This window comes from Musa acuminata, chromosome BXJ3-7, assembly GCF_036884655.1.
Source record: "Musa acuminata AAA Group cultivar baxijiao chromosome BXJ3-7, Cavendish_Baxijiao_AAA, whole genome shotgun sequence".
NCBI lineage: Eukaryota > Viridiplantae > Streptophyta > Magnoliopsida > Zingiberales > Musaceae > Musa > Musa acuminata.
Window position 1 is genome coordinate 7,207,562 of NC_088355.1, and position 27,013 is coordinate 7,234,574.

The 27,013-nt window shown below is 36.9% G+C and overlaps 1 protein-coding gene across 1 annotated transcript; it reads left to right on the forward strand.

The window, feature by feature from the left end:
- Positions 1-262: 262 nt before the first annotated feature.
- Positions 263-26,759, forward strand: LOC103991791 (uncharacterized). The gene is made up of 13 exons (XM_065160520.1): positions 263-1,993; positions 2,664-2,841; positions 3,855-3,967; positions 4,063-4,167; positions 9,996-10,065; positions 10,537-10,592; positions 14,858-14,908; positions 18,283-18,387; positions 18,480-18,524; positions 22,300-22,411; positions 24,241-24,446; positions 25,272-25,352; positions 26,011-26,759. Exons 1-13 carry the CDS (start codon positions 314-316, stop codon positions 26,185-26,187), a joined length of 2,979 nt encoding a protein of 992 aa, XP_065016592.1. The 5' UTR covers positions 263-313; the 3' UTR covers positions 26,188-26,759.
- The last annotated feature ends 254 nt before the right edge of the window (positions 26,760-27,013 follow it).

The window sequence follows — 27,013 nt, forward strand, 5'->3', positions numbered from 1 at the left end:
TGTGCAGGCAGAAATGGTGTAATTGTCGACAGATTTACGATATATTAGTTATGTCGTAGTAAAAAAGCAGATATGTTACAATCATTATAACAGATGTTATTAAAGCGTTTCCCTGCAGAAACCGGCACAATTCGTCAGTTACAACTGACTGTTACAAGCCTGTTAAGTATCTCCTCTTGGACCGACAATGGATCCCAATAGTTGGGCTCGGCCCAATTCGAACGAGGATTTGCCGATCGCTACTTAGGTGGGGTTTCCTCCAAACCCTAATATACCCCAATCCTTTTCATTTGATCCCAAGATCGAGCTCGCCATGGATGAATCATGGCGATTCCGGCCGGCGCAAGGTCACCTCTGCCCCGTTTGTTCGATTCCTCACTTCCCTTTCTGCCCGATTCCTCCGCCGCCGCTGACTCACGCCTTCGACCGCTACCATACCGCTGCCGACGAGTTCCATCGCTTCCCTCCCGGACTTGCCCCACCGTTCCCTCACGAACCTCCTCCCTGGGATCACCGGGAGCCGCTACCGATTCCGTACGCACCTGAACCCTGGGGCGTGAATCGACCCTTTGAGAGGAATCCCTTACGTCCTGTTACCCATCCGCCGCAGCGGTTTCTCCAAGATGAATTCTTGGGAGGAGAGACCTCCTATAAGAGGATGCGTGTTGAAGACTCGCTCATGGGTACTTTCCACACTCCGTCGTCGCACGATCGTTATGAGTTCGCTCCTGGGAGGACCTCGTCTGATAATGAGCGTAGGCTTAATTTGATTCGAGATCATGGGAAGCCGAACCCTGTGGAAGGGCCGCCACGATCTAGTGGCGAGTTTCTGCCAGATAGATTTGTGCGTGATGGTATGCTTCCACCAGATACGTTCGTCTTTAATGGTCCGCAGAATCAGTACAGGGACGTTGTGGTAGATCATGGCTTTGATGGCCCAAGGATTAGTTCTGTTGGCAGAAGTGGTCAAATCTTGCCTTTTGAATCGACTTTTGGATCCCAGAACCAGTTTTTGCGACCAACTCCATTGGAAGAACATCGGAATTTTCCAGGAGCTTTGAGTTCTCAGGGTGATGATCAGTTTGTGTCACGTGAAAGATTGGATTTTGAAAGAGTTGGGCCGAATGATTCACGTTTGGGTGAGTATAGAAATGCGCATTATGAGAGAGAGGATTTTGGCAGGGGCCCAGAGGTTGGAAATGTTCACTCTGACATTTCTTTTCAGCGGTATGACAGCTGCAAGGATGGTGGTTCTATGTCTAGTTCAGAATATAATGCAGCCCATGTAAAAGACAAACAGCGCTTTTCTGTGATGGGTCATCGAGTTATATATCATACACCGGATCATGTATCATGCAGCAAACTTGATGGGTATGATCAGCATGATTTCCAAGAGCTTCATCCATCTAAGAATTCCCCTTATCCATTGCCAAAGCAGCCACAATATTCAGAACAGGGAAGCCATCATCTTGCACAAGATACAGTTGGTAATGAACTGAAAGGCTCCTATCCAGCATTTGGAGACCCTACAGGAAACATATTTGATCTCACGAACCAATGGACTGAGGCTCCTGAATCTAAAGTTCCAGATGCCAATGATATTCACAGACTGTTAAAACCAGTAAATTACACATTGGTAGAACAGTCTAGTGCAAAGAATCATGTTGTACAAGGTGGTCTGCGACCCTTGCCTGGAATGAATAACAGTAATGGCATGATAGAGGAAATGCATCGTCAAATACATACTCCTGGACTATATCCTTCTGTATCACCACCACCTCTTTCAGCTGGACATCGTGAACCATTTCTAAATCACATCCCAGCGACATCTTCAGTGCCAAGTGTGCCACCACCAACATTGTTTCCTGTTCTAGCAAGTGCTTCAGGAACAACATCCCTTCCACCTAATCAAATATTCCCGGACCCTCATGCTTTACCACGAGGCAGCGGCTATGCTGAGCAACCTCCTCATCCTACTGAGATAGTTTCGGAGGTTCTTTTCAATTCATTCAAAGTTTCTTGTCTTCAATTTGTTTCTTCTTCAACTTCATCTTGTATATGTTTTGAACTCTTCAGCCTGGCAATTGCCATACTTCTACTGTTCTTGCTAACCTAAATAGTTCATTCAGTTTCATTACATTATGAATATAATGTACTTGGCATAAGAAAGTTGGTGCAACCTTGTGGATATGTTTTGGAATAGAACCATACATGTGTTTTACAATTTCTATTCATTTATCTATTGGACTATTCTGCATGTTGAACTTGGTGTATCTGAACAGCTAGGCTGCAATTTTGCTTGGGTTTAAAATAACCATTTTTATTTATCCTGGCTCATATAACTAACTATAACCCTTCTTTTTTGTTTATTGCTAATGATGGGAACACTACTTATGTCATGATGTTGCTTTGTTAATTTAGGGCTGATCAACTGAGTATTGCTAGTCTTATATCATTATTTGCTTATGTTATGATGTTCTTTTGTTAATTTAGGGCTGTAGTTATGCCAGAGCTTGTTTATTTTTCATATAGCTGATGATATCTATTTGTCTGTACATCTGTTTTTTTTTTCCTTTTATAAACATTTGCTATGTAGCCCTGTGTGATATATGTTGTTGAATAACAATTTTAGATGTTTGAGTTCATGAACAATGATGATGCAGGATTTGCATCCCATCCAACAAGCACCATTAAAGCAGTATCCAGAAGCAGTACCAAATGTTTCAGCGAATCGGCCTTTTAACATTAAATCAACTATTGTTGATGTTTGTGACTTGCTTAAGCAACCACATCGTGCATCTCGTCCTGATCATATTGTTGTCATCCTTCGTGGACTTCCAGGTTTCTTTTCTTTCTTAAATTCTAACCTTGTTTTTTCATATATTAGAACACTTTCATGTTAGTACCTTTCATGATGGCTAAAAAGTTGCATCATCTTAGTAATAATGTTAAATGCTTTATAAAATTTTGTGTATGCTTGAAAATTTTGCATCGGTACCTGCCTTTCATGATTGATCATCGAATATCATGTCATTTGTCCTATGAGGAATTTGGGCTATTAGTCCAAACCTCCATTATGTTCCATCAATATATCCGATATAGAAGTATTGTATTAGCTTATGTACCCTAGAATTATGAATATAAATCTTGATCGGGTACCATTTTCTGTTGAATACCAATACCATATAGTGTACCATATGTCTGGTTCAGTACCAACCAAACTAGTATAAGTAGAGAGAGAGAGAGAGAGAGAGAGAGAGAGAGAGAGAGAGAGAGAGAGAGAGAGAGAGAGAGAGAGAGAGAGATATGTGTCGGGAGTGGAGTTGCAATGGCATCTGGGAGGAGTGAAAGATCTGGTGATGCAGATGAGAAGGAAAAAGAAGCAGAGGCAGAGTAAGAGAGAGAAAGAGGGAGGTGGTAGGTTGGCTTTAAATAAAAAATAGAAATGTATCTATTGATACTGAGAGTGTGGTAGGCTTACCGCCCGGTACAACTTAATACCAGTAATCTTACCATCCAGTGAGTTCAAAAAGGTTCGCTGAGCTAGCTGGAAGCACTGTTTCAAATCAGACTCGGTGAAAGTGCTTGATCCATGTATCAGTTGGTCATCAGACCGATAACTACTGGTCTCCCTTTTTTATAATTGCTTTCTGTAGCTCTCTTCCTTCAAAATTGTCACCAAAAAGATTGAGGCATTGGTGCATTATTAAAATAGGACTATATTTGGCAATTCATAAAGTTTGATCAAGATGTTTGGATATTGTTCTCTTGTTTATAATTTGATGTCTTTTTCTATTGAAATGTTCCTGCTGATTGCTATTCAGTTGCTTGGTCTCATTGTTCTGTTGTCCCAGGTAGTGGAAAAAGCTATTTGGCAAAAACGTTGCGTGATCTTGAGATTGAAAATGGTGGAAATGCTCCAAGAATTCATGCAATGGATGACTATTTCATGATCGAAGTTGAAAAGGTTACTTCTAGTTGATCTTGGACCATTAATTATTTACTCTTAATAGCCATCATTAAATGTGAATTACTAATTGATGTTTTGTTATTTCTCATTAGAAAGTTGATGACAATGAAGGTTCTAAGTCCTCTAGTTCATCCAGAGTAAAGAAACAGACTACTAAGAAAGTGGTTGAATATTGTTATGAGCCTGAAATGGAGGAGGTGATGCAATTATTTTTTATATTTTTGTTTGCTCTAGTTCTATCACTATGAATCCTTGGCTATGATGACATATTCTATAAAGTAATATGGCTTAATTTCATCCCTTTCTTTTGAGTTGTTTGGCTTGCTAGTATTGTTGTATCTAGAACTTTATCTGTAATATTACAATAAAATGAGAATGTTAAAGTATCATAATAAAGGTAGGCCATCTTTATCTAACTTGATGAAAGATTATGGAGAGTAAAAGTAGTCCCTTTCAATTTTACCAACTTGATTCATCTGTCTCCATCATTGGTGTCTCATTTGGAGGTGTGTGTTAGTAGTTTAGACTTTAGAAACTGTTTATGTTGATATCTTTCTAGTGCATATTCTTTGAACTACAGGAAGTCATGGAATTATGTTAAGTCTGAAATTTTAAAATAGTATCCTGTTATTAAATTTATGCATGTATGTCGACTCATAATGTTTTTGATGATGTGTGATGTACATGTAGACAATTGTATGCAAGGTTTTTAATTTCGAATGATACCGCCCGTACCGGGAGGTATATACCGGGCGGTACATACCGATCCGCTAGCAGATCGATACACGGGCCACCCGCTACTGGGCTGTACCGTCGATTGGGGCTATTTCCGCCTCGGGCGGTGATAGAGGGAGAAGAAAGAAGAGGAGAACTTAGAGTCGGCGTCGCTCTCCCTCCTCATATGTGGCGACTTCTTTTCATCCGTGCGGGGAGAAGAATCCTTGGTGTTGTGGGGAGAAGAGATGCGATGTCGTGGGGAGAAGAAATGGTTTTTAATATATATATATATATATATATATATATATGAAGGCGACATCGCCTCGTGTGGAGAGAAGAGAGGTGACGTCATAGAAATCGTTTTTCTACGACGTCGCAAAAAATGATTTTTTTTACTTATATATATATATATATATATATATATATATATATATACCGGACGGTATATTGAAATATACCGCTCGGTATTCCGTACCGTATCGAACGAATCTCGAAACTCCTTTATAGTACAAAATTTCAATCCTTGATTGTATGTATCTTAATATACACATCTTGATTCTACGTAAAATGAATGTGTTATGGAATGTGTGCTGAATGATATAGTAATATGTTCATTTGAGTAAAGCTTTAGAGGATGAGGGACATTCATTATCATTATGGAAAATTTGGAAATTGCTTTCTATATCAAATGATGGATTGCTATGCCAGATATTGGATATCATTTAATTTGTTAATGGAATAATAGTTGTGCGTGCATATTCATACAAGTATCATACTAGTACAGATTAGTGATTTAAAAAGCGCTAGGCGCCAAAAAGCGCCGAGGTCCAAAACTGCCCGAGGCGTTAGGCGCTCACTCGAGCGAAGCGAGGCACTAAAATATAAAAATATATAATATAATTATAAATATAATTATTTAAATAAAAATATGATATTAAATTAAGAAAATCAATAAAATTTTACATCAAAGCTATTCATCATAATCAATATTATTGTCATTTTCACATAAATCATCTTTATTGAATTCGTCCTTTTCCTCTTGTCCTTCCTCGCTTGATGCTTTTGCACTCATTTTTTTCTTTGTCATCTGTCTTGTATATGTTTGTAATTCTCCAGCACTTGAAGCTCTTGCCACTCGGGCGATGCGAGGCGAGGCCCGAGCGCCTTGTTTCATGTCCAGGTGCCTTGCTTCAAAGAGGCAAGCGCCCAGCCCAAGCGTCGGGCGCTTCGGGCGAGCGCCTGGGTTAAACCAGGCGATCGAACCAGATTTTTAGGTCTGGTTGGTCTCCGATGCTTTAGTTGGTTCAATCGAACCAACTAAATCATCGATATTAGGCTCCCTCTCGTGATTTCCCCGACTTCCCCAACCCTAACACTCGTGATTTTACCGTCGAGATTTCTTCTTCATTGTCGCTACTCTCTGTTGCCGCTGTCACTGTCGCTGCTCGCCGCTACTGTCACAACTCGCCGCTGCCACAATCGTTGCTCGCCAACTGGTCGCCGCTGCCACAATCGTTGCTCGCCGTTGCTGTCGTTGCCGCTCTCGCTGTCGCCATCACTTGCCGCTCCCGCTCTAGCTACGGCTGTCGCCTGCTATCGTTGTCGTTGCCTCAGCAGCCTCGGTTTTCTCACACTCATCTCACTATACTGTTAATAGTATATTAACTGTATACTGCTAACTGTATACTAATAATAGTATTTTTATTTATTAGATTAATAATATATTATTTTAATTTTAATATTATTAATTTTTATTTATTTAATAATATATTTTTTTATTTAAAAATAAAAAAAATATTATTATGATTTATTTATTTATTGTGATTTTCTACCCGATTTTTTTTAATTTAATAACATATTTTTATTTAAATAATTATATTTATTAATTATATTAATAGTTTCACTCATAATTCGAAGCATTACATGTCAAACTAAGTACTTTGATAGTAAATTACTATAAGTTCGGGGTGAAATTTTCAAAAAGACCCTATCCACTATTCAACTGTAAAATTTATGTTATTATTAGCAATAACATAATAACATATTATAGTTGAAATTAATTATATCAAATTATTAATACCTGGAGATGTAGTTGTCCTTGATCGACTGCAATTGGAATTCTAAAAAGACTTTCAGCATTTTTATATAGAGATAATTCATGAATAATCTTATCTTGCACCTCAAGGCTTGGAATTAATCTTGCAACGCACTGATATAACTCATCTAAAACATCTGCATCAAACCCAACAGATTTAATCTTATAAAAGAATTCAGGGTTCAAATAATATCCTACTGTATGTAAGGGACGATAAAGTTGATAATTGCATCTTTCATCAATGATTGTAAAAATTTTCTAATAGTTTTCTTCATTTTAATTAAAAGATTTTTTAATCGTCTCCTTTGCTCTATCCATAACCTCATAAATATATCCCATTGCAGATTTATTTTTATTATCCACCAATTGAAGGACTTGAACAAAAGGGCCCTTTACTTTTAATATATAAACTACATGATTCCAAAAGAATGGCATTAAGATGATAATAGTAGCCCTCTTGCCTTTTGCTTATTTTGCCCATTTGCTTGTCCCTCATTTCTCAAAGGTAAACATGTTTATCAAATTATGTTTTTGACGATGCACGCTCTGTAATGTCAAGAATGAAGTAGCAAATCGGGTGACATCATATCTCACTAATTCTTTGTTACGTGTGAATTCTCTCATCATATTCAAAGTCCCAATATGATTATAAAGAAATCAATACGATATGCCGTACATGGAGTCCAATATAAGTGTTGTCTTTTTGTTTCAAGCAATTTACTCGAGATAAAGGATAACAAAAATGATAAGACTTAAGAGTTTAACACATTTAATTGAAGATAAAATAATTAAAAATTTAAAAGATTAATATTACTAGCTACTACATAGTTGCTTCCATTGTTGGTTATGATTTGAATGACATTTTGTTTTCCAATTTCTTCCACGAACTTGTCAAGTAAATCATATATCTTATTTTTAGATTTTATAAAAGATGAAGCATCTATTGACTTCACAAACATAGTCCCTAAAGAACAGTTAATCATAAAATTAATTATACTCCTACGTCTCCTGTCAGTCTAAGCCTCTGACATAATAGAGCAACCATGTGTTGCCCATGATTCTTTATGACCCTTTAGTAAGTTATTTGTATAATTCAACTCTTTTTGCAATAATGGAACTCACATCTCATAATAACTTGGGGGTTTTAATCCGCACCATATCTTTCAATAGCTTCAATCATTTCTTTAAAACTGTCTAAATGAATTGTACTAAGGGGAAGACCAACCTGATTGAAGAAGCGAGCAATGTGTTGAATTGTTCTTCCTCTTATTTCTTTATTACAAGCATCACTTATGTTTGTCCGTCTAAATTTTGAGCCTCCTGTTTGACCTTATTGCTTTTGTGATCCTTGAAACATATATAGATCCATTGGTCATTTTTTACCATTCTTAGTATTCATAATTTCTTTTCCTTTTTTGTCGTATATTTTTTTCTCACTTGGGTTAATACTCATAGAATAATCTTCTTCTTCATCCCTGAGATGTTCAACATTATCTTATGGTAAATTTCTATAAGATTCATTCTTTTGCATCTTCTTTTCTTTCATATAACTCAACAACTTTTCTTTTACCTTAGGTGGACACTTTTTGTAAACTACTGCATTCTTGAAATTTTAGATGTTGTTTTGCATGAAAAATATCACATCTAGTAGTTTTATCATAGAACATGCAAGTCACTGCATTATGATCTTTCGGATCCTTTAGATAATTATACTTCTATGCATGATCTTTTTTTGATGTTATTGGAGAATCTATTGAGTTGCTCTGTACACTTGCCATTTATCTTGAAACATAACAATAATTTCAAATAAATAAAAATTAATAGTGTTAAAATCAAAATAATATATTATTAATCTAATAAATAAAAATACTATTACTAGTATACAGTTAGTACTATACTGTTAACAGTATATTATCGAAGTGAGAAGAGTGTAAAGGAAAACTGAGGGTGCTGACTGAGAGCAGAGGTAGCAACAAGCAGCAAGAGCGGCGAGCGACGACAGTGACAGCGGTAGTGGGAGTGACGATAGTGGCAGCGACAACGGGAGCAATAAGCAAGGTTAGGGCTGATATCGATATTTTGGTTGGTTCGATTGAACCAACTAAAGCATCGGAGACCGAACCAGACCAAAAACTCTGGTTCAATCGCCTGGTTTAACCCGGGCACTCGCTCGAAGCGCCCGGTGCCTGGGCTCGGGCGAGCACCTAAGCGATGCCTCTTTGAAGCGCGCCGCCTGGAAATGAAGCGAGGCGCTCGGGCCTCGCCTCGCCTTGCCCGAGCGCCTAGGTGAACACCCGAGCGCCTAGGCGAGCACCCGAACACCTATTGAAATCGTTGGCATAGATTATTTCGAAGTCTATATGGACCTTGACCCAAGTTGATCACTACGTGGTTCAGTTTTCTTTAGAAAATTGGAACTGAGAGGGCTTCTTATGCCTTGAAGGACATGAAAGCAACTCCAGATAGACAAGGCAATCATTGGCTTGATTCTGTAAGGGATAAAGAAAGAAATGTTCTTGAACAAAGAGTTCTGTGTGTACTAGTAACGGAAGAGTATTAGTCCCATCCTATTCAGTTAAAAGGTTGGATTAGATTAGGATTTGACTTGAGAGATAATTACCCAAGTTCTTTTCCTACCATAACAGGATCTGACAGCCTTCACACCCAAAAGTCATTTTCTTATGGACACCACACGGCTAACCTTGGTGTGCACAGTAAGGGTCGATCATTATAAACTGCAGTACACATTTAAATTTTTTTCAGCAGAGTATTCATGTATATGATAGATTATTCTAAATAAATTTATATTTCTGATAAAACTGTGAGTCTTCATCACTAGTAGCCTTGTAAATGGTCATGCTTGTAAGTCTTCAATGTTCACGTCTTAAATTGTTTTTTTATTTATTTATGGATTAATTAATTTACATTGTGAAACAGTGAGGTTTCTCATTTATATCAACTTCTCGAGTAATGAGATTTTTAGACAGATATGCTGTTGACATTAACCCCAACTGGACTGTCAGTCTCATTCTTAAATATCATAACTTTGTTCTGAATTATTGTACATGTTTTAGTACTTTAATCTTTCATGTTAGATCATTTTCCTTTGCTTGAACTTATAAAGGACTTTGGACCATTTGACTCTTAACCGTATAATGTAGTTTTTTTTATCAGTTTAACCATTGGAAGCTAAAGTGTTTTTCTATTTGGTAGGCATATCGGTCGAGCATGTTGAAAGCATTTAAGAAGACTCTTGAAGAAGGAATATTCACATTTATAATTGGTATGCTGTGACATTTGGAATGCTGCTTTTTTTATTCTTGAAATCTGAAGGATTTGTATTATTTTGAAGCTTTATTCTTTATCGCTTGCTTGTCAGCATTTAATTACCATATGTAATGCTTATTCGGTGCTTTGCTATCAATGTTCAAAGGTTTGGTTCCATGCATTTTTTTCCTATTTTAATTTCAACCATGGTGGTAGCTTTACCTATTTTTTGACACTTCACGTTATGCTGTTTGTTGCCCCTGAATATTGAAAAAACTGAGCAATCCTATGTGAGAATGGTTGACCTGATTGTCCCAATATATTAGGGCTACTGTTGGACACATCAAGATATATTTGTTTGGTACTAGATGAAATGGTGGTTGCAGTGCTTAAGCATTCTGCGCTGCCTTCAGTTTTCACTAATGACTAATGCAGCATTGTTCGGCAACTGACTCCATTTGTTGCTGGTATGTTTGCCTCGTTTTAGTGGATGACCGCAATCTGCGGGTAGCTGATTTTGCTCAATTTTGGGCAGTTGCTAAGGTATAATCTCTTTCTTTGCATTCTTTACGAGTATTTATCTTTGAGTTCTTTTTGTATTGTTTGAGAGTTTGTTGAGAACATGCTATGTAATTATAAGGTTAACCTTGAGTATCAGTAATGTCTGAGATATTCATCTGCAACAGTATCTAATTATATATATTATTATATACCAAAATATTGGGATTTCTTGAAATTTTTGGAATGGAGCATCCTTCATGCTATCTTTATCATTCTCTTTGCTCTAACTGGTACATGTGTATATATATGTCTGCATACACACTGAGAAGCTAGTCTGTTTTGTTCTCTCTTTTGTCACTATTGTTTTTCATTGTTTACCATTCTTCATTTTCTGCTGCCAGCATGCTAAAAACAGTATGCTGGTGGCACACCTAGAAATCCTTGTTCTATTCCAGGTACTTTACAGGTTAATGTTTCAGGTTAAGACAGAAAAAATAAACATGAATAAGAAAGGAAATGTATTCTTCTTGATCAGCTACTCATCTATTTTGTAGAAAATCCTATGTTCCTTATTAGCCATTTAGGCCTTGTTTCACAATAGGTTAATTTTGGTGTATTTGAAGTTACCATGGTAATTTTACTGTAGATGCAAATTTTTTCCAGCATACCATTCAGGAAAGTTCAGGTAACTAGGATTTTAAGAACACTGGAATATTTAACAAGTGCCAGGGTATTAAAAAAGGAACACTGGAATTTTTGTTTTCAGTATTCTCTTGGATAAAAACATTCTCTTCCTTCTTTTCTCTCACGCATCCTGTCTCACCACCAAATCTGGTGCCTGCAACTGGCTGACTGGCTCACTTCCTTCATCACTGTCTACCCAAAAGCTCTTTCATATATGACCACCTAAGGCATCATTTCCTGTATCAGTGCCCTTTTGCAGCTTGCCTCTCTATTGGTACCTGGTTCTGCCCCATAATAACATTGAGGAATTTGGCCAGGCTGCCTCACACTTTCAATCACAGTGTAGTGGTGCTATGGCAATGGCGCCTTAGTCAGTCCCCTTATGGACTCTCAGGCCCATGACTTTGAGCAGCATCTGTGGTTGGCCACCTCCTTCCAGGATTCAGAGCGGGGAGAACTGAGGATCCATGGAATTCCTTGTCTGCTTAAACATTAAAAGCTGAATAGAATTAAAGTAAAATCCAGTTTGTTTTTTATCCTTCAAATATTCAAAATTTTATTCTGGAGTATGTAGTATCTCTTAGGTTGCTAAAGCCCATAGGCTTCATGCAAATCTAGAATCAAAGGGTCCAGTATGAAAAATTTTTTGCTTCATATTTAACTTGCAGATATGAGAACTTCCACTAAATTGCTCCTCTGTTTTGCTGACCTTGTCATTTAGCATATTTTTATGTGCTGAACTGTATTGCTGTTTATTCTAGTGGAGGTTGGAAGCCAGTTAGAAGGCTGTTATTGTAGCTCACTAGGTTAAAGCATGTAACATACTTGGCTGTTAGGGACTGATATTGTTGTGACAATAGTTGGTAATAAGCTGAAGCAGGGCTCTTGAAGTGAATATGTAAGGCTACTTTTACTGGAGTCAGTAAACTGCTACTGAACATATCATGTTCTGCTTGCAGCAGTTCTTTCGCTTTTGGTTTCCCCATTTCTGTTATTTCAGTCTGCTTTTATCTTTAGATTTCCATCAATTTCTGAACCATTATTCAAACAACCAGGTTGTCATATCTTTAAATGGACTGCAAGTGTGAAATTATTAGAAATTGTCATTTACAAAAATGAGGCTAAGCTTATTGGTTTTAGACCCTAATGGTTCTCCAATTTGAAAAATGGGTAGAAAAAGAGAAAAACCTACAATGACACTATCCACGGGTAAATGTGACATAAAATTCTATACCATTTTGATCATAAATTTTTGTTGTAATGGTAAGACATTTTTTATTATTTCAATTTGCATATTTGTGCTTGACGCAATTTATTTGATTGCACATGTTGTAAATGCCTGTTATATTTCCTTTAGAAAAACAGTAAATTCTGATGAATGTCAATTATGTGGATAAGTCAATTGTTCATCTTCGTTTGTCATAGTCATGTTTGTGTTGCAATCTTTGTTTACATGTTATCCATCTTAGTGAATCGATTTTTTGTTGGGGTTGTCGTTCAAAATTGGTGCATGATGTGGGTATGAGTTTGATATGCATGGAGTGTAGGAAGGGTAATCTTACTTGGTTCTCTATTTTGGGTCATGAGGTGTTTGGGCTGCTATTTTTATTACCATTAAAAAATGAAAAAAATATTTAAAGAGTATGTTCACAAAGATTTTGTCTTTTCTTATAATTTATCTTTTTTTTTTCATTCCATTTTCTTTTCTACATTTTTTTTTCTTTCTATACTTCTCTTATTCTCTTCTCTTTCTATTTAATTTTTTTCAATTAATTTTCTATTTAAACCTAATTTGTGGTTTTATGAAAGAAAGAACCCAAATCCTGTAAGTCGCAGAATTTTATAATTGGTTACAGGATTCAATTTACAGACTCATGCAAGTTCTACCTCTCTTGCTCTCTATCCATCTATTGTCTCTATCTTTATCTCTCTCTTGGCCTACAATCAGTTGAAAATGATCTCCGATGGTGACAGTGAGCAATGGATAGTGCATGGGTGAGGGGCTGTTTGCAGCAATCAAGCGTGCTCCTCTTCCTCCCCGTGTCTTGCTCCCCCTCTTTCTCCTTTTTCTTCTTCTGTTGAGATTGAGAATGAGATTTTTATTTCTTGTGCATGTTTCAGTTGGATCCCTTTGTGAACCAGATCACATACAACCATGATCCTGGATGCAAAAGACTCGTACTCTGGATCAAACAACTTAGAATGTTGTACCCAGGGGGTACAGCAAATTTATTAACCATACTACTGACTTCTGCCAAAAGATATCTCTTATGTGGTTTACCTGAAAGTTAAGTGGAGACAAATAATTGTGATATCTTTTGGCTTGCCTTCTGATCAGGGTTTCTTTCTAATAGAAGTTTTTCTTTTATAATGACCTGTTTCTATGTCTAAATTGTTGTGATCACTTCATCAGTATAAGCCATTAGTTTGATTTTGTCTGATATACCCTGTCATTCGAAGGTTAGACTCAGCTAACATAACTAGATATTAAAGCTATTGGTCCTGTTCAATTATGGAATCCATGCTGGGAAGCTTTAGTCAGCTTGATCTTTGTGCTGGCCCTATTTAACTGTTAAGTCGTTTAGTATTGAGCTTTTTGTTTATAAATAATTGAATGGTGTGGAGAGAACATTGTCTTGTCACATGCAATTATTTTGTTCTCTGTTTTGCTTTCAAAGCATCTAATTCTTGGATAAATTGGTATCCTATTTTTTAACTTAAAGACTATTGAATTTATTACAAGAAAAGAGGATAATGCTGTTGAGAATCTTGCAAACAAGGAGTGATTTCTGGAGGGTAAATAAGGTAAAGCGTACAAATAGTACATATCATGTATCTTTGAGAATGTTTTGATGATAGGTCGGGTTCCAACTTCTAAAACTTTTGATACTTTTTAAGACTGTAAATGGTTAGTCCTTTCCTAGGAGGTTGCTACTATTATAGGTATTTGTAATGTTCAAGTCAAACAAAATGCTGATTATATCTTTGTTAGGGCCAAACTTGCCTGTTAAATCCACTTTTGACTTAGCCATTATATACTTATTAAATTCACTATCTTTTATTATTGAAATCATAATTTCTTTATCAAACCTAGTGTGTTCTCTGTAAGAGAAATTTAAATTTAATTTGAAGATCGTCCTTGTTAAGGTTTCTCTCTACTGGTATTAAAGGGACATAATGTGTTTTTGAACTGTATTTGTACATCTATCTTGCAATATCTTTAATAGTTTAGTTTATGTTTTTTTTTTCTTTTGGATAATTACTAACAAGGGTTTTTCTTTAAGTTGGAAACTGATGAATGCCACATCTATTACAAGTGGCTGAATTTCTTTGCTTCTGCTGCTTCTATATGCTTTAATACATTTTTTGCATATTCTTCCTTTTTGTTGTTTCATTGTGAACTGTGTCAAGTGCCGAATAGCAGTGAACTGACTGTAATTTTTTATAGTGTAATGAAGAAATATTGGTTGACTTAGATGAAGGCTATTTATGGAAACAATAAGTGTTCACTGAAGTTCTTTTGACGTAAATTATTGACTATTTGAATTTAGAATTGTGTATTAATAAGTGAAGATTGCCTTGTTATGATCATGCTTCTCATGATTGTCATATTTCTTGAGCAGAGATCGGGCTATGAGGTATACTTGCTGGAAGCTCCATATAAAGATCCAACGGTGAGAATTTGATAGTCCTAGCAAATTGAAGCTTGACTCATGCTTAAAAGACTTTACTGCTGTCTATTTCAAACAATTTTGAACAGGTTAACTATTGGGTTTTTGGGATATTTGCATGTGTTCTTAGGTTTCTTGGCTAACAAATTTACTACTTTAGTACTAGATAACTTTTCTGGACATTGAAATTTACAAGGTATGCAATTTCGTATCGTACCGGGGTTTCGACGTTCGCTCAATACGGTACCAAACTGTATACCGAGCTGTATACTGTTCGGTGCACCGCTCAGTGTGTGTGTATATATATATATATATATATAATTCGACGACGTCGCCTCTCTCTTCTCCAAGGTGCAGCGACGTTGCCTCGTTTATATATATATAAATTAATAAATATATATATTTATATATAAAAGATTATATATATATATATATATATATTTGTTTATAAAAGGCGACGTCGTTGAAAAATATTATATATATATATATATATATATATATTTTGTTCCATCCTGTCACGGATAAAGTTCTAAACAGGATGTTTGATGTAATACTTATGTATGTTTGTGTCTTTTGGTTTGTTCATGCTTTGCACAGTATGTAGAGGGACGGTCGAAGGCTTAAAAGCCTCATTTTAGTTAGGTTTGATGGCCTTCTTAAGCTTGTAAATAAAGGTTGTGTCATGTGGACACTTGTGAGAGATATTCGGTCTATAGTAGGGTCATGGGCATGACAGCGCAAAGGTACCGCAGAGGCGGGACTTCCGTGAAAATCATTGAACCCTTGCTCTCATGGAGGTAGAGCGCTTGATCGTGAAAGGGGCCGAGGAGGTGGAGCATACAGAGGCAAACTCCAAGTATCGAGACAAGGCTGAAGGGCAGAGGCTAAGAAACTTCGTAAGACCGGTGTCAACGAGCTTCTCATCAAGATAGCCGAAAGTGAAGGACTTCGGGTTATGCAAGAGTGCACGACCAAGGAACGAAGCAGGCAGTACGCGGTGTTGTACCTTTGCTACTCAGTGGAGTAGGCGGCCGGGTTGATGGAGAAGACGGTACAATCCCAGAGGCGACCAAAACTATTAGAGACTTACTCCAAGTTGGGGTGAAAACTTCTTGCATTCTAGAAGTTCGATGACATTGAGAAGGTGAATCACAGTAGCTAACTCAATGTAAAGAGTGCAAACACTTCGAGTGCTTCAGAAGTGTGAGCAAAGAGCAGGCGAATGCCAATAACCAGCTCGATGCATGGAGTACAACCCTTGAGGAGGCGGGTAAAGTCAAGTAACCATTGCCTTCTCAACTCTTAAAAGAATGGGCAAAACCGAGTACCCCAATCTCTTATCTATCCAGCAGAGGAGCGCTGCACAGGTTCAAAGACCATTCGAAGATAATGGAAGACAATAGTTGTCAAATCCTCGTCAATGGTGATCAATGCTACTGAGAGTAGATTATCCGCTTCATTTCCCAACAGAATGCCAATCGAAAGTGGAAGTGATGCTAATCTACTTGGAAGTGACAACTAAATGAAATAAGAGTTGATGGACATTTTGTTGAGGAAGGATCCAAAACTTCGAAAGTTTGCGAGGCGATGCTCGTTAAAGCTCCAACAAGCATACACCCAGTTCAAGCAACATGAGACATTTGAGAGACTGACGCATAGTAAGGATGGTCTTTTCCTTCATCTGGAGGATCTGCAGGAATCAACAAGGGTCAACACAACTCAGCCAACCCCACACTAGAGTCAAAGTCATTGGCGAGTTGAAACAGCATAGCGGATCAAAAGTTTGACTCAACAACAGCAGCGGAGAGCAGCTGGGAGCTAAGAGGTGCATTGCAGCTGGAGCAGAAGATTGAAGACTCAGCAAAGGCGATGAGTTGCAGTGTACGCTTCGACGAGGACGTCGAAGGAATAAGTGGGGGAGAATGTCACGGACAAAGTTCTAAACAAGATGTTTGATGTAATACTTATGTATGTTCGTGTCTTTTGTTTTGTTCATGCTTTGCACAATATGTAGAGGGATGGTCGAAGGCTTAAAAGCCTCATTTTAGTTGGGTTTGGTGGCATTCTTAGGCTTGTAAATAAAGGTTGTGTCATGTGGACACTTGTGAGAGATATTCGGTCTATAGTGGACTATTTTGACCCTTTGTTATGCAACCATTCAGAGCTTGTAAAGTCTGTTTGTAATTTGCATTGTCTATGAAGTGTTTTTGGAAATGTTTGCTTGTGGATCCCGAGTGAGGCGTTTTCTCTAACTTGTTTTCTCTTTTGTATGTCCTAAGGAACCATGGGAGGCTTCGGGGAGGTTGCGGACGAACACGCAAGGGTGCCACACGAGTTAGGGAAAACTAGCTAAGTCCGTGACAATCTGGTAACGGGCGGTCCATGTACCGGTAAACTGACGGACCGGTATGTACCGCCCGTACCGGACGGTATTATTCGAAATTGCATACCTTGGAAATTTGTATATGAAGAATATCTGTTTTCAAGTTTATGGCTATATGCTAAAGAAAACAAATTGTTCAGATGTCATTTGATCAAGATTTCAATTTAGAATGAAATCTTGTTCAGATAGGTTAACAAGATTTTTAGACCCAAGGCTTCACTCATGGATGCAAAGATCCAGTTTTTATTTATTGTTTATTTGGATAACAAATGCATTCGAAGCCTAGATTTAGGTTGGAAGTGTATGCAAATGCACATATCTGGCTACTGCATTGTTCTTAATTCTTTCTTTAGATACTAAACATCTCGTGATAAGATAGCTTTTTCTATGTTTTCATCATCTGACCTTGTTCATAGATGGAAAATTCCAGTTGCCATTTATTATCATATGGCTAAGGAACATGTCACAAGTGGCATGGATTTAGGTTGGAATTGTATGCCCATGCAGACATCTGGCTAAGAGAGGAATAATATGGAAATTTCTTTCCATCTTCTTTCCCACAGTAATAAACTTGTCATGAAGTTTACCTTTTCCTTCTCTATTTGCTTCTTTTAAGTCTGTCATTGATCTATGTGACCATGAAAGAGTCAGAGAGCGACATGCCGTCATGCATAGTGGCTAGAAGTTACTGTACATGGACTTTCCTTCCATTTGTGCCATTTAGTTACCGACATCTCTGTAGAGCCCTGCATTTATACTAATTTCACTAAACCAGCCATAGATGTATGGCCACAAAACGATGGGACATCAGAAATAGCTGGTCTTTATAATGAAACATGTAGCTTCTGAATGTTGAAATTGCTCTACTGCATTTGATTGTCTCATTCTCAAATCAAAGAAATTGGTAACTGTGACAATTATTGTTTGAATGAATTATCCAAAATTAACATTTCATATATTTTTAATTTGTTTTGATTTTTATTTGGAATTATAGGGTTGTGCTGCTAGGAATGTGCATGGTTTTACCCAAGAAGACATACAAAAGATGGCAGAAAAATGGGAAGAAGCTCCACTTTTATACCTGCGACTTGATATCCAGGTTTTGTTCATAACTTCATATTATGTTAGATAACAAGCAAAATATTTTTCATTACCTAGCTCACTATTTGATGCAATTTTATTGACTTGCAGTCATTGTTCCGTGGGGATGATCTGAATGAGCACTCTATTCAAGAGGTGATGTGGTGTAACATTTCCATCATGATATGAGAAACGTGGACGTTTATTTTAAGTCAATTTTTTTTAGCATGTTTGGAGACTAGTTAGTAGTGAACTTGGCTGATACTTTTGTTCCTGATTCATGTATATTTGTTTGACCCGTTTATGTTTTTAGTTATTTAACTTGTGGTTGTACTATATCTTTTTGATTCTATCAACTAATGTCATGAATCTCATGATATGGAGTGTTGGTGCAACACCAGAATTGAAGTTAAAATCAACTGACAACAAATATGGTGGGTATGGCCAGAATGGCTGATCATATTGATGAGATTGGAAATGGTTGAGAAAATAGGTTAAAATTTTAAAATCATTAAAATTTAGAGATATTAGAAAAAATACATTGAAAGGTATAAAATATACTAAAATGTATTTTTATTAAAATTTGAAAATCTGTTATGTATATGAATACATATATAGTTATGGTCTCATTCAACATATCTATAATATACATAATTATATTATTATATATGTCACCCACAGACTTTACCTTTTGCCCTCATAATAATTGGGTAGCATTAATAGTGAAAGTGACAATGGGAAGACATGGTCGTTAGGGGACTCCACAGGCACCGACAATGAGCTACTAGTGATAATCAAATCCGCTGACTTTTGAATGGTAATTGAAATGTGACATATTAACAAGTAAGATCAATTGATCATAGTGGATATCTATTCCAATTGATCATAGTGGATATCTATCTCAAGATCAGGGTTTCTTGACTTGGATTGGCCAGTCTTGATCTGAATTGGACATTTTTAGTTGATTTGCAGTAATACCATTCAATGATGAGAACACTGTTGTCCATCTTTGATTCTCTCGTCTCCTCCTTTACTTCTCCCCTCTTATTTTCTACTTCTGTGGGTTATCAATTAGGTTGTATCGACCAAACTCAACCATTTTTCATTAGTTTGATTGTATTTAAACTAATGTTAACATATATCAAGCTTATTTTATCAGAATCGGACAAAACCTGAAACTAAAATATGTTTGGTTAACTCTTCAAATTGTTAACTAAACACAATTATACCAAGTTAAAGAGGATATGATTTTCAACTGATTATCATTACCAGATGAAACTTGTTCATTTTTTTTAGTTTGTTTTTACCCAGTATTTTTAATCTTCTATATTAGAAACAAATGTTTGATGAAATGATGACACCAAGGCTCCTTTGTATTAAAAACAAGATGTTGAGGAAAATCCATATTGCTTATTGTTCATTGCAGTGATTTCAATAGGCGCTCGGGCGCTCGCCTAGGCGCTCGGGCGAGGCGAGGCGAGGCCCGAGCGCGTCGGTTCATGTCCAAGCGCCTCGCTTCAACGAGGCGCCGCCTAGGCGCTCGCCCGAGCCTAGGCGTCGGGCGCTTCGGGCGAGCGCCCGGGCTAAACCAGGCGACCGAACCAGTGTTTTATGTTTGGTTCGGTCTCCGGTGCTTTAGTTGGTTCAATCGAACCAACTAAATCACCGATAGGCTCCCTCTCATGATTTCCTCGACTTCCCCAACCCTAACACGCGATTTTACCGTCGAGATTTCTTCTCTGTTGTCGTTGCTCTCTGCTGTCGCTGCCGCTGCCACAATCGTCGCTCATCGCTGTTGTCGTCGCTCGCCGCTCGCAGCTCCCACTCCCACTCCCGCTATCGCTCGCCGCTCCCGCTCCCGCTACCGCTATGGTTGCCTTAGCAGCCTCGGTCTTCTCACACTCTTCTCACTATACTGTTAACAGTATATTAATAGTATACTGCTAACTATATACTAATAATAGTATTTTTATTTATTAGATTAATAATATATTATTTTGATTTTAATACTATTAATTTTTATTTATTTAAAATTATTGTTAGGTTTCAGAATAAATGGCAAGTGTACATAGCAACTCAATAGATTTGATGTAAAATTTTATTGTTTTGATTTTTGAGACTTTTTATTAATATGATATTGTGATTTTGTACTCGATTTTCTTAATTTAATAGCATATTTTTTATTTAAATAATTATATTAATTATATTATATATTTTTATATTTTAGCGCCTCGCGAGCGCCTAGCGCTTCGGGCGTTTTTGGACCTTGGCGCCTAGCGCTTTTTAAATCACTGGTTCATTGATAGAACTAATAAACTAGATGCACTTTCTTATGTTAATCAGTTATATAGAGATGGACATGGAATTTGTTTTCTACTTCTTTAAGTATGTCCAGAGCAAAGGATAGTTGTGTACATGTAATGATCGACGAATAGGAATATAGATCTGCTGATCCTCGTGTGACTCCAAGCAACCACTGTATATTGCAACTGGGTAAAGCAACACTGGTGCTAATATCAATTGTTGTTAAGAAGGAAATGAAATGGGTTCTTACATGTGTAGAGTTTTGCACTACTTGATGGTAATTGAAAACTCTTATGTAAATCCAAATACCCAATGCTATGGCTTTCTCCTCCATTGCCCGTCCATGGTCGAACTCGTTTTGGCCTACTGACACAATATGTCGGAACGTACTGTGATACAAGAACAGGAGGGAAGGGGGAAGAGGAGGAAGAAAGGAAAAGAAGAGAAAGGGAGCAGACAATGGAGGAGGGTAGGAGGCAGCAAGGGAGGAGGGGAGGCTGAGATTAAAGAGGAAGGTTGCTGCGAAGGAGAGGATGGGAGGGGGCAGGGGTGGTGCCAGTGTCGGAAAGGTTGAGGAGAAGGCGAAATAGAGTAACAATTGGTAGGGCCTGATGGGGGCAGAAACGAGATATAGACTAGATGTTAGGGTTTTACAAAAATTTTTGTTAGAATTAAAAAAAAAGAAATTGAGCAGGCTTACAGCCTGGTCCAGGTCGATTGCCAAGCCCTAATGGATGGTAAGCCTGGTACAAATCTTGTATCAAGTGGTACAAGCCTCATCCCAAACTTAAATTGCCGAGTTTACACATCTGTGACAATGATTTACTGAAGGGGAGCTACATGTTTTTTTTTTTTCACTATTGAACTCCATTTAGGACAATATAACTGGTCAAACTAAGAGCTTTGTCCTCTTGATAAACCAGTTTTCCACTATTGTTACTTTGGAATTTTTTAAGACTGAACAAGAAGAGGGGATTTTTTTTCCTATCCTTACGATATTATGAGTTATAATTTTTGCACTTCCATATCTAATGTTCCGCCTCTCATGACTTTCTTTTCCATCACATTCCACCTCTTTATCTCATATTTGCAGTAGCATGTACAGGCCATGAAAGTCTGTCTTTAGTAGCATTATTTTCTGGTTATTTACTTCCTATCTTCTGTTCTGCCATCTTTAATGTGTGATGATTTCTGAAATGGGAAATCCACAATAGTTAAGATTTTATTGTATTATTAATTCATTAACTGCCAGGAAAGAAATTCAGTTATGGATATTCTGAATCGCATGAGAGCAACCCAGATTTGTTCTGCTATTACACATGCTTTCAGAGCTGATATGAGATTTTTATTTTTTGGTTCTTCCTATTGCATGCTAACATTTATTTCTCTCATTCTAGAGAAGTCAAGATAGTTTCATTTTCATCTGAGAAGCTTTGTATTCATCTTATTGTTGCCTATTTGTGATACAACTACATAGATTGGTGATGATAATATATGTGTGTGTGTGTGTGAAATATAAAATCTTGGAAGGTGATGTTGATATTTAACATCTCTTACATATTCTAAAGTTTACAGTTTATGGAATCCTTGTCCTGTCAGTGTCAATAAAAAATACCTCCTTTTTCAGGTTGACATGGACATCAATGATTCGGACTGTGATGATGATGGTACCAAGTTGCAGGATGAGGAAAGCCTTAAGCCTTCTGAACCAAAATCAGTGGATTATGTACCTGATAAAGGTACTCTCTGCGTCATCCTTTCTAATTTTTGAGCATCTTTTGTTGCTTCTAGATACTTTATAAGGATGAGAACGTGACCGACAAAGGTATAATAAGCCCTAAAAGATGTGTATAACAAGCAGTAACTGGTGTAGGACAATAGTTCCATCTTGCAAAAGTTTTTTATTGCCATGGGGATGTGCTTTAAGTATTATCATTTTTTTTTCCTTGGTGCTAAGAGCCAATCCTCTTGATGAGAGCGTCAATGTCATTCTGGAGTCTATTATCAAGGTGCTCTTGTTTCATTTTCTTAAGTGAGTAGGGGAAGGGAGTCTTAAACCTAAATGTCAAGCCTAATCCACTCCTACAGATCGGACCTTGATCCTCGCTCGATTGGTTCACTGACTCAATCATCTTATAACGGACCAACTTTTAATTTTCTGCATGAAACTAGTGGTTGAACGCTGGTTCTTCCTCTGTTTGGTATTGAAGAAACAACCTTCCTTGGTGCTTATGATGGATGATCTTATTAGGGATATTCAGGATAAACTTTCATGATCTATGTTGTTTGCTGATGTCATCATTTTGATTGATGAGAAATGATTTGAGATACTGATTAAACCTAGAGCTATGAGACAGCATGTAGTAGTTGGGAATTTTGAACAAGTTATGCTAAGACAAATTTATGATGTGCATTTTATGTAACATCTAGGGAGGATTAAATGTAGTTGTAATAGATGGACCAGAAATCTCAGAAGTCCACCAACATGAAGGGAAGTTTGAAGAAGATATTGCTAAAAGAATTAAAATCAGATGGTGAAAGTGGCTAGAGGCATTTATAGTGTTGTCTGACGGTTGTATGTTGCTCAGATTAAAAATAAAATTATAAGATAAATTTGTTGGATTGTATGGAGACAGCATATGATGTTACCAAAATGATTGTGTGGGATTATGGGAATAGGTAACCTTATATTATTTTGCATTCATGAACTATTAAGGTAATATGATTGAGGATAGAATTAGAACTTTTGAAGGTAGCATGAACTTTGAACACCTCAGAATTATGACCAACAAATGTGCTTATTACGAGGCGAATCAATTCAAATTAGTAGAGTAGAAGAGGTGGAGGAAAACTAATAACATTATATAGAATTTGCAAACAAGAGATCTGATTTCAGTTTAACTAGTGGTGTTGCCCCCAATGAATCTAATGTCAGGATCCAGTCCATTTGACCAACCTCAAATAGTTGGCAAGTTATTTTGTTGTTATCGTATACTAAGGGCATGATTGGTTAGTCAATATCGTGCGGTTGGATGTTGAAACTTTAAAGTGCTGGACTTCTAGTTGTTCCTGCTGACATACACTTCCATTCTCTGGCAGGTTGTAATGTTGAAAACTGGCAGCTTCATAGCTAATTGTTTAATTACTTAAAAGACAAACCAGTTTGGCTGGGTATTTCTTGATCAAAACACTACATTTCAAGTCTTGGCAAAATGCTATCTTGAGACATTTTTCGTGATATCAGGAAACTCCCCAGTTTGTCTTTTTTCCTTGTGATCTATTTTAATGAGAAGTTTGTAATATGAATATTTTCTTATTCCCTTAATAATATTTATTATAGTTAGGATGCGGATTTTTCTACTTTTTTCTCAAATGTGACAATTTTGAGTGGTTTGTCATTAGGCAACTAATCTGATGAAGCCATTTGCCTTCTTATAACTTCTCCAGTTATGGCCATTGTTTTATTTATCTAATTTTTGTACATGCATAGATTTGATATGCATTTATTCTTCATGCAAGAACTAGTATAAATGATGATTTATGTGTCCTTTTTCCTTCATTTTCCTAGATTTATCAAAAGTTGGAGAAAAATGGGACTCTGAAGAAGAGGAGGAAGGACAGACGAGAATCAAAGAATTAGGGAGCAGTAAATGGTCAAAGGATTTGGAAGAAGATATTGAAAACTCAGAAAATGTCAGAGGAAATATAAATGCTCTTTCTGGCCTAATTCAAGCTTATAGCAAGAGTGGAAAATCTGTTCACTGGGGTGATCAGGTAAATAATGTCATTTGTTGATTTTGCAACACAAAAGACCAACGAACTTTCTAATTTTGCTAATTGCTTTATATATACTAGTTTGATGATGTCTATTGTGAAAGGATTTACTTCTTAACCAATCATTTTGTATATGATCCGTTCATATTATGCTTGTAATACAAGAACAAACAATAAGCCATTGAGCTTTGTCAAGGACAGTATCACTAGTCAGATTAAGATATCTCGGTTATCATAGAGCTTTTCTTAGATGTTCCTCTGTAAGCCAAATTAACACACCTCACCTAACCAGTGGTCTTTTGCCTCTTTTGGGCATATTATGCTTGTATGTGCATTATGCAAATTAATGATCAACTAATGATGCTAAGTTCTTTATGCACATGATTAGAATGGTTGTGTTGTCAACATTAGGAACAAATATAATTTGTTGAGACAATACTAATTTTGCACTATTTTCAATTACATTAAGGGTGTGTGGTTGCATCATGTGAGTTTTATTTTTTTATGCAAGAAATGTCTATATCATAGGTTTGCTATCATGAACACGAGTGTTTTCTCATGCTTTAAAAACACTGTTGGGTCAGTAAACAGAGAGGCTACATTCCTGAGATGAATATTGTTGATCTGCTGAAGAGAAACGACTACTGTAGAGTTAGCTATGTTAGCTTCACTATGTTATCTTTCATATTCTGTTTATCATCAAGTTAGTTTACTTATCTTCTAACAACTTAACTTCTTGTATGGTTTTGTTCACGTGTTTGTTTGGAAACTGTCCAAATCACAATGAAGTTGTTGTGGTATACTTAATATTATTTTATTTTTCAGGCTGACAAGAGTGGATTTTCAATTGGTGCTATGAAGAAACAAATTTCCTTGATCATTGGTCCAGGATCAGGTTACAATTTGGTGAGTGATGTGTATTGGCTTACTATCCTCTTTTGGTTTGCTTCACTGAATGGTTCTTTAAAGCATATGATACATGGCATCCAGTATGCTCATCACTCCTGTATGTCTTACAAGAAATAAGTATTGTCATTTCTTTGATGGGGTTTAAATTTTCTGTTTTCTTTTTGGCAACTCTATGTTGCCAATGGCAGAGTGAACAGAGAAAATTGCTATGACAACTACACCCTTGTGGTTGTTTTTTAGTATTCGCTGAACAATGGTTTCATCTGATGCAACAGAATCCGTCAGCTGAAAAAAGGAAAATGTAAAAAGCATTCAAATGGTGTTCTTTTGGTTGACTCTGTTCTTCGGCCTGCATGAATTTTGTTTCTGAATGTTCATTTAGAAACATATTGCAGCCTGACAATTTTTCTTTTCACTAGGAAAGCTGTTTTTGTTAAATAATTAGGTTCTGTAACTTTTACCCAATGGAAGTTTGATTTACTAAAAACATTTATGAAAAAGATGAATATTCTGTTTCTCATTTCATTATTTACCTATTTTTTGGTCAAGACTTCCAAGTAAAGCCTCATGCAGCATTTGATGCAACCAATCATTGGAGTTAAAACCTTCACCTTTAGTGACTTGAGTGATTGAAAAGTAAATTTTGTTCTTGCAGGCCTCGAATCCGATGGTTGAAGACCAGGATTCTGTGGGAGCAACTGAGAGCAGTAGTATGAGTGAATCAAAAAGACGATTTAGTGAAAAACTACGTGCTGAGCATGAGTCTTTCAGAACTATTTTCAACAAAAGACGGCAGCGCATCGGAGGGTTCTTCAATATGGAAGATGACTAGGACAGTCATGGCATTTTGCTATATCTGAGTTCTGGTGTTCCTTATCCTCTAACCACATCATGCATACATCAAGTTGGGCTGTTGCTCAGATGGTCTCTGGAGATGAGGTCATTGCTTAAAGCCTCCCAAGAAACATCAAGGGGCCGGTTTGATGCCCCTGACAATTCGCCAACTCCATTGCTCATTTAAGCAGGGGGAAGCAAGTTATCTCACTCTTGGGAAATCCTATTACAAAATTTCCGATACCTTTGATGTCAACGATGTTTATTGGGGATGACGAACAACATATTCAGTATTCATGCTCGTTCTGCTTTGCAGATTTGTTCAGCAGATTGTCGCTGCAATAACTCTATCGGCTGCTGTATAATGATTTGTAAGCATCCAGAACATCAGACAAAATGCCACAGATGTGGATTCATATTGTTAGTTTCCTTTCTGATGAAATTTCATTTTAAGAGCTTTTGCAAAAATTGTTCTTCTGGCAGCAAGTTTTGTGGTGTAACAGTATTCAACATATATATATATAATCTGGATGGTGTACTTATTTTTTTTTAAGAGAGAAATTTTCACTACATTTGTTTTAGAATTCGTGCACCAGATGCTTCTTACTCTTGGTTTAGCTTTTGGTTGAAGAGTTCTTGAGGTAACTTGAGCAAGTGGAATGCTCATATCACAAGTTCTTTTAGATAATGGAAATAGGTCTTTTTTGGACCAGTGAAGCAATGGCAGCTAACCATGTTTGAATTGGCTTAACTTGTCATCCTGAAATTGAGTTGATGAATGGGTCAAGGCAGGTTGGAGAGCTTTTCTAACATTGTTGGAAAAC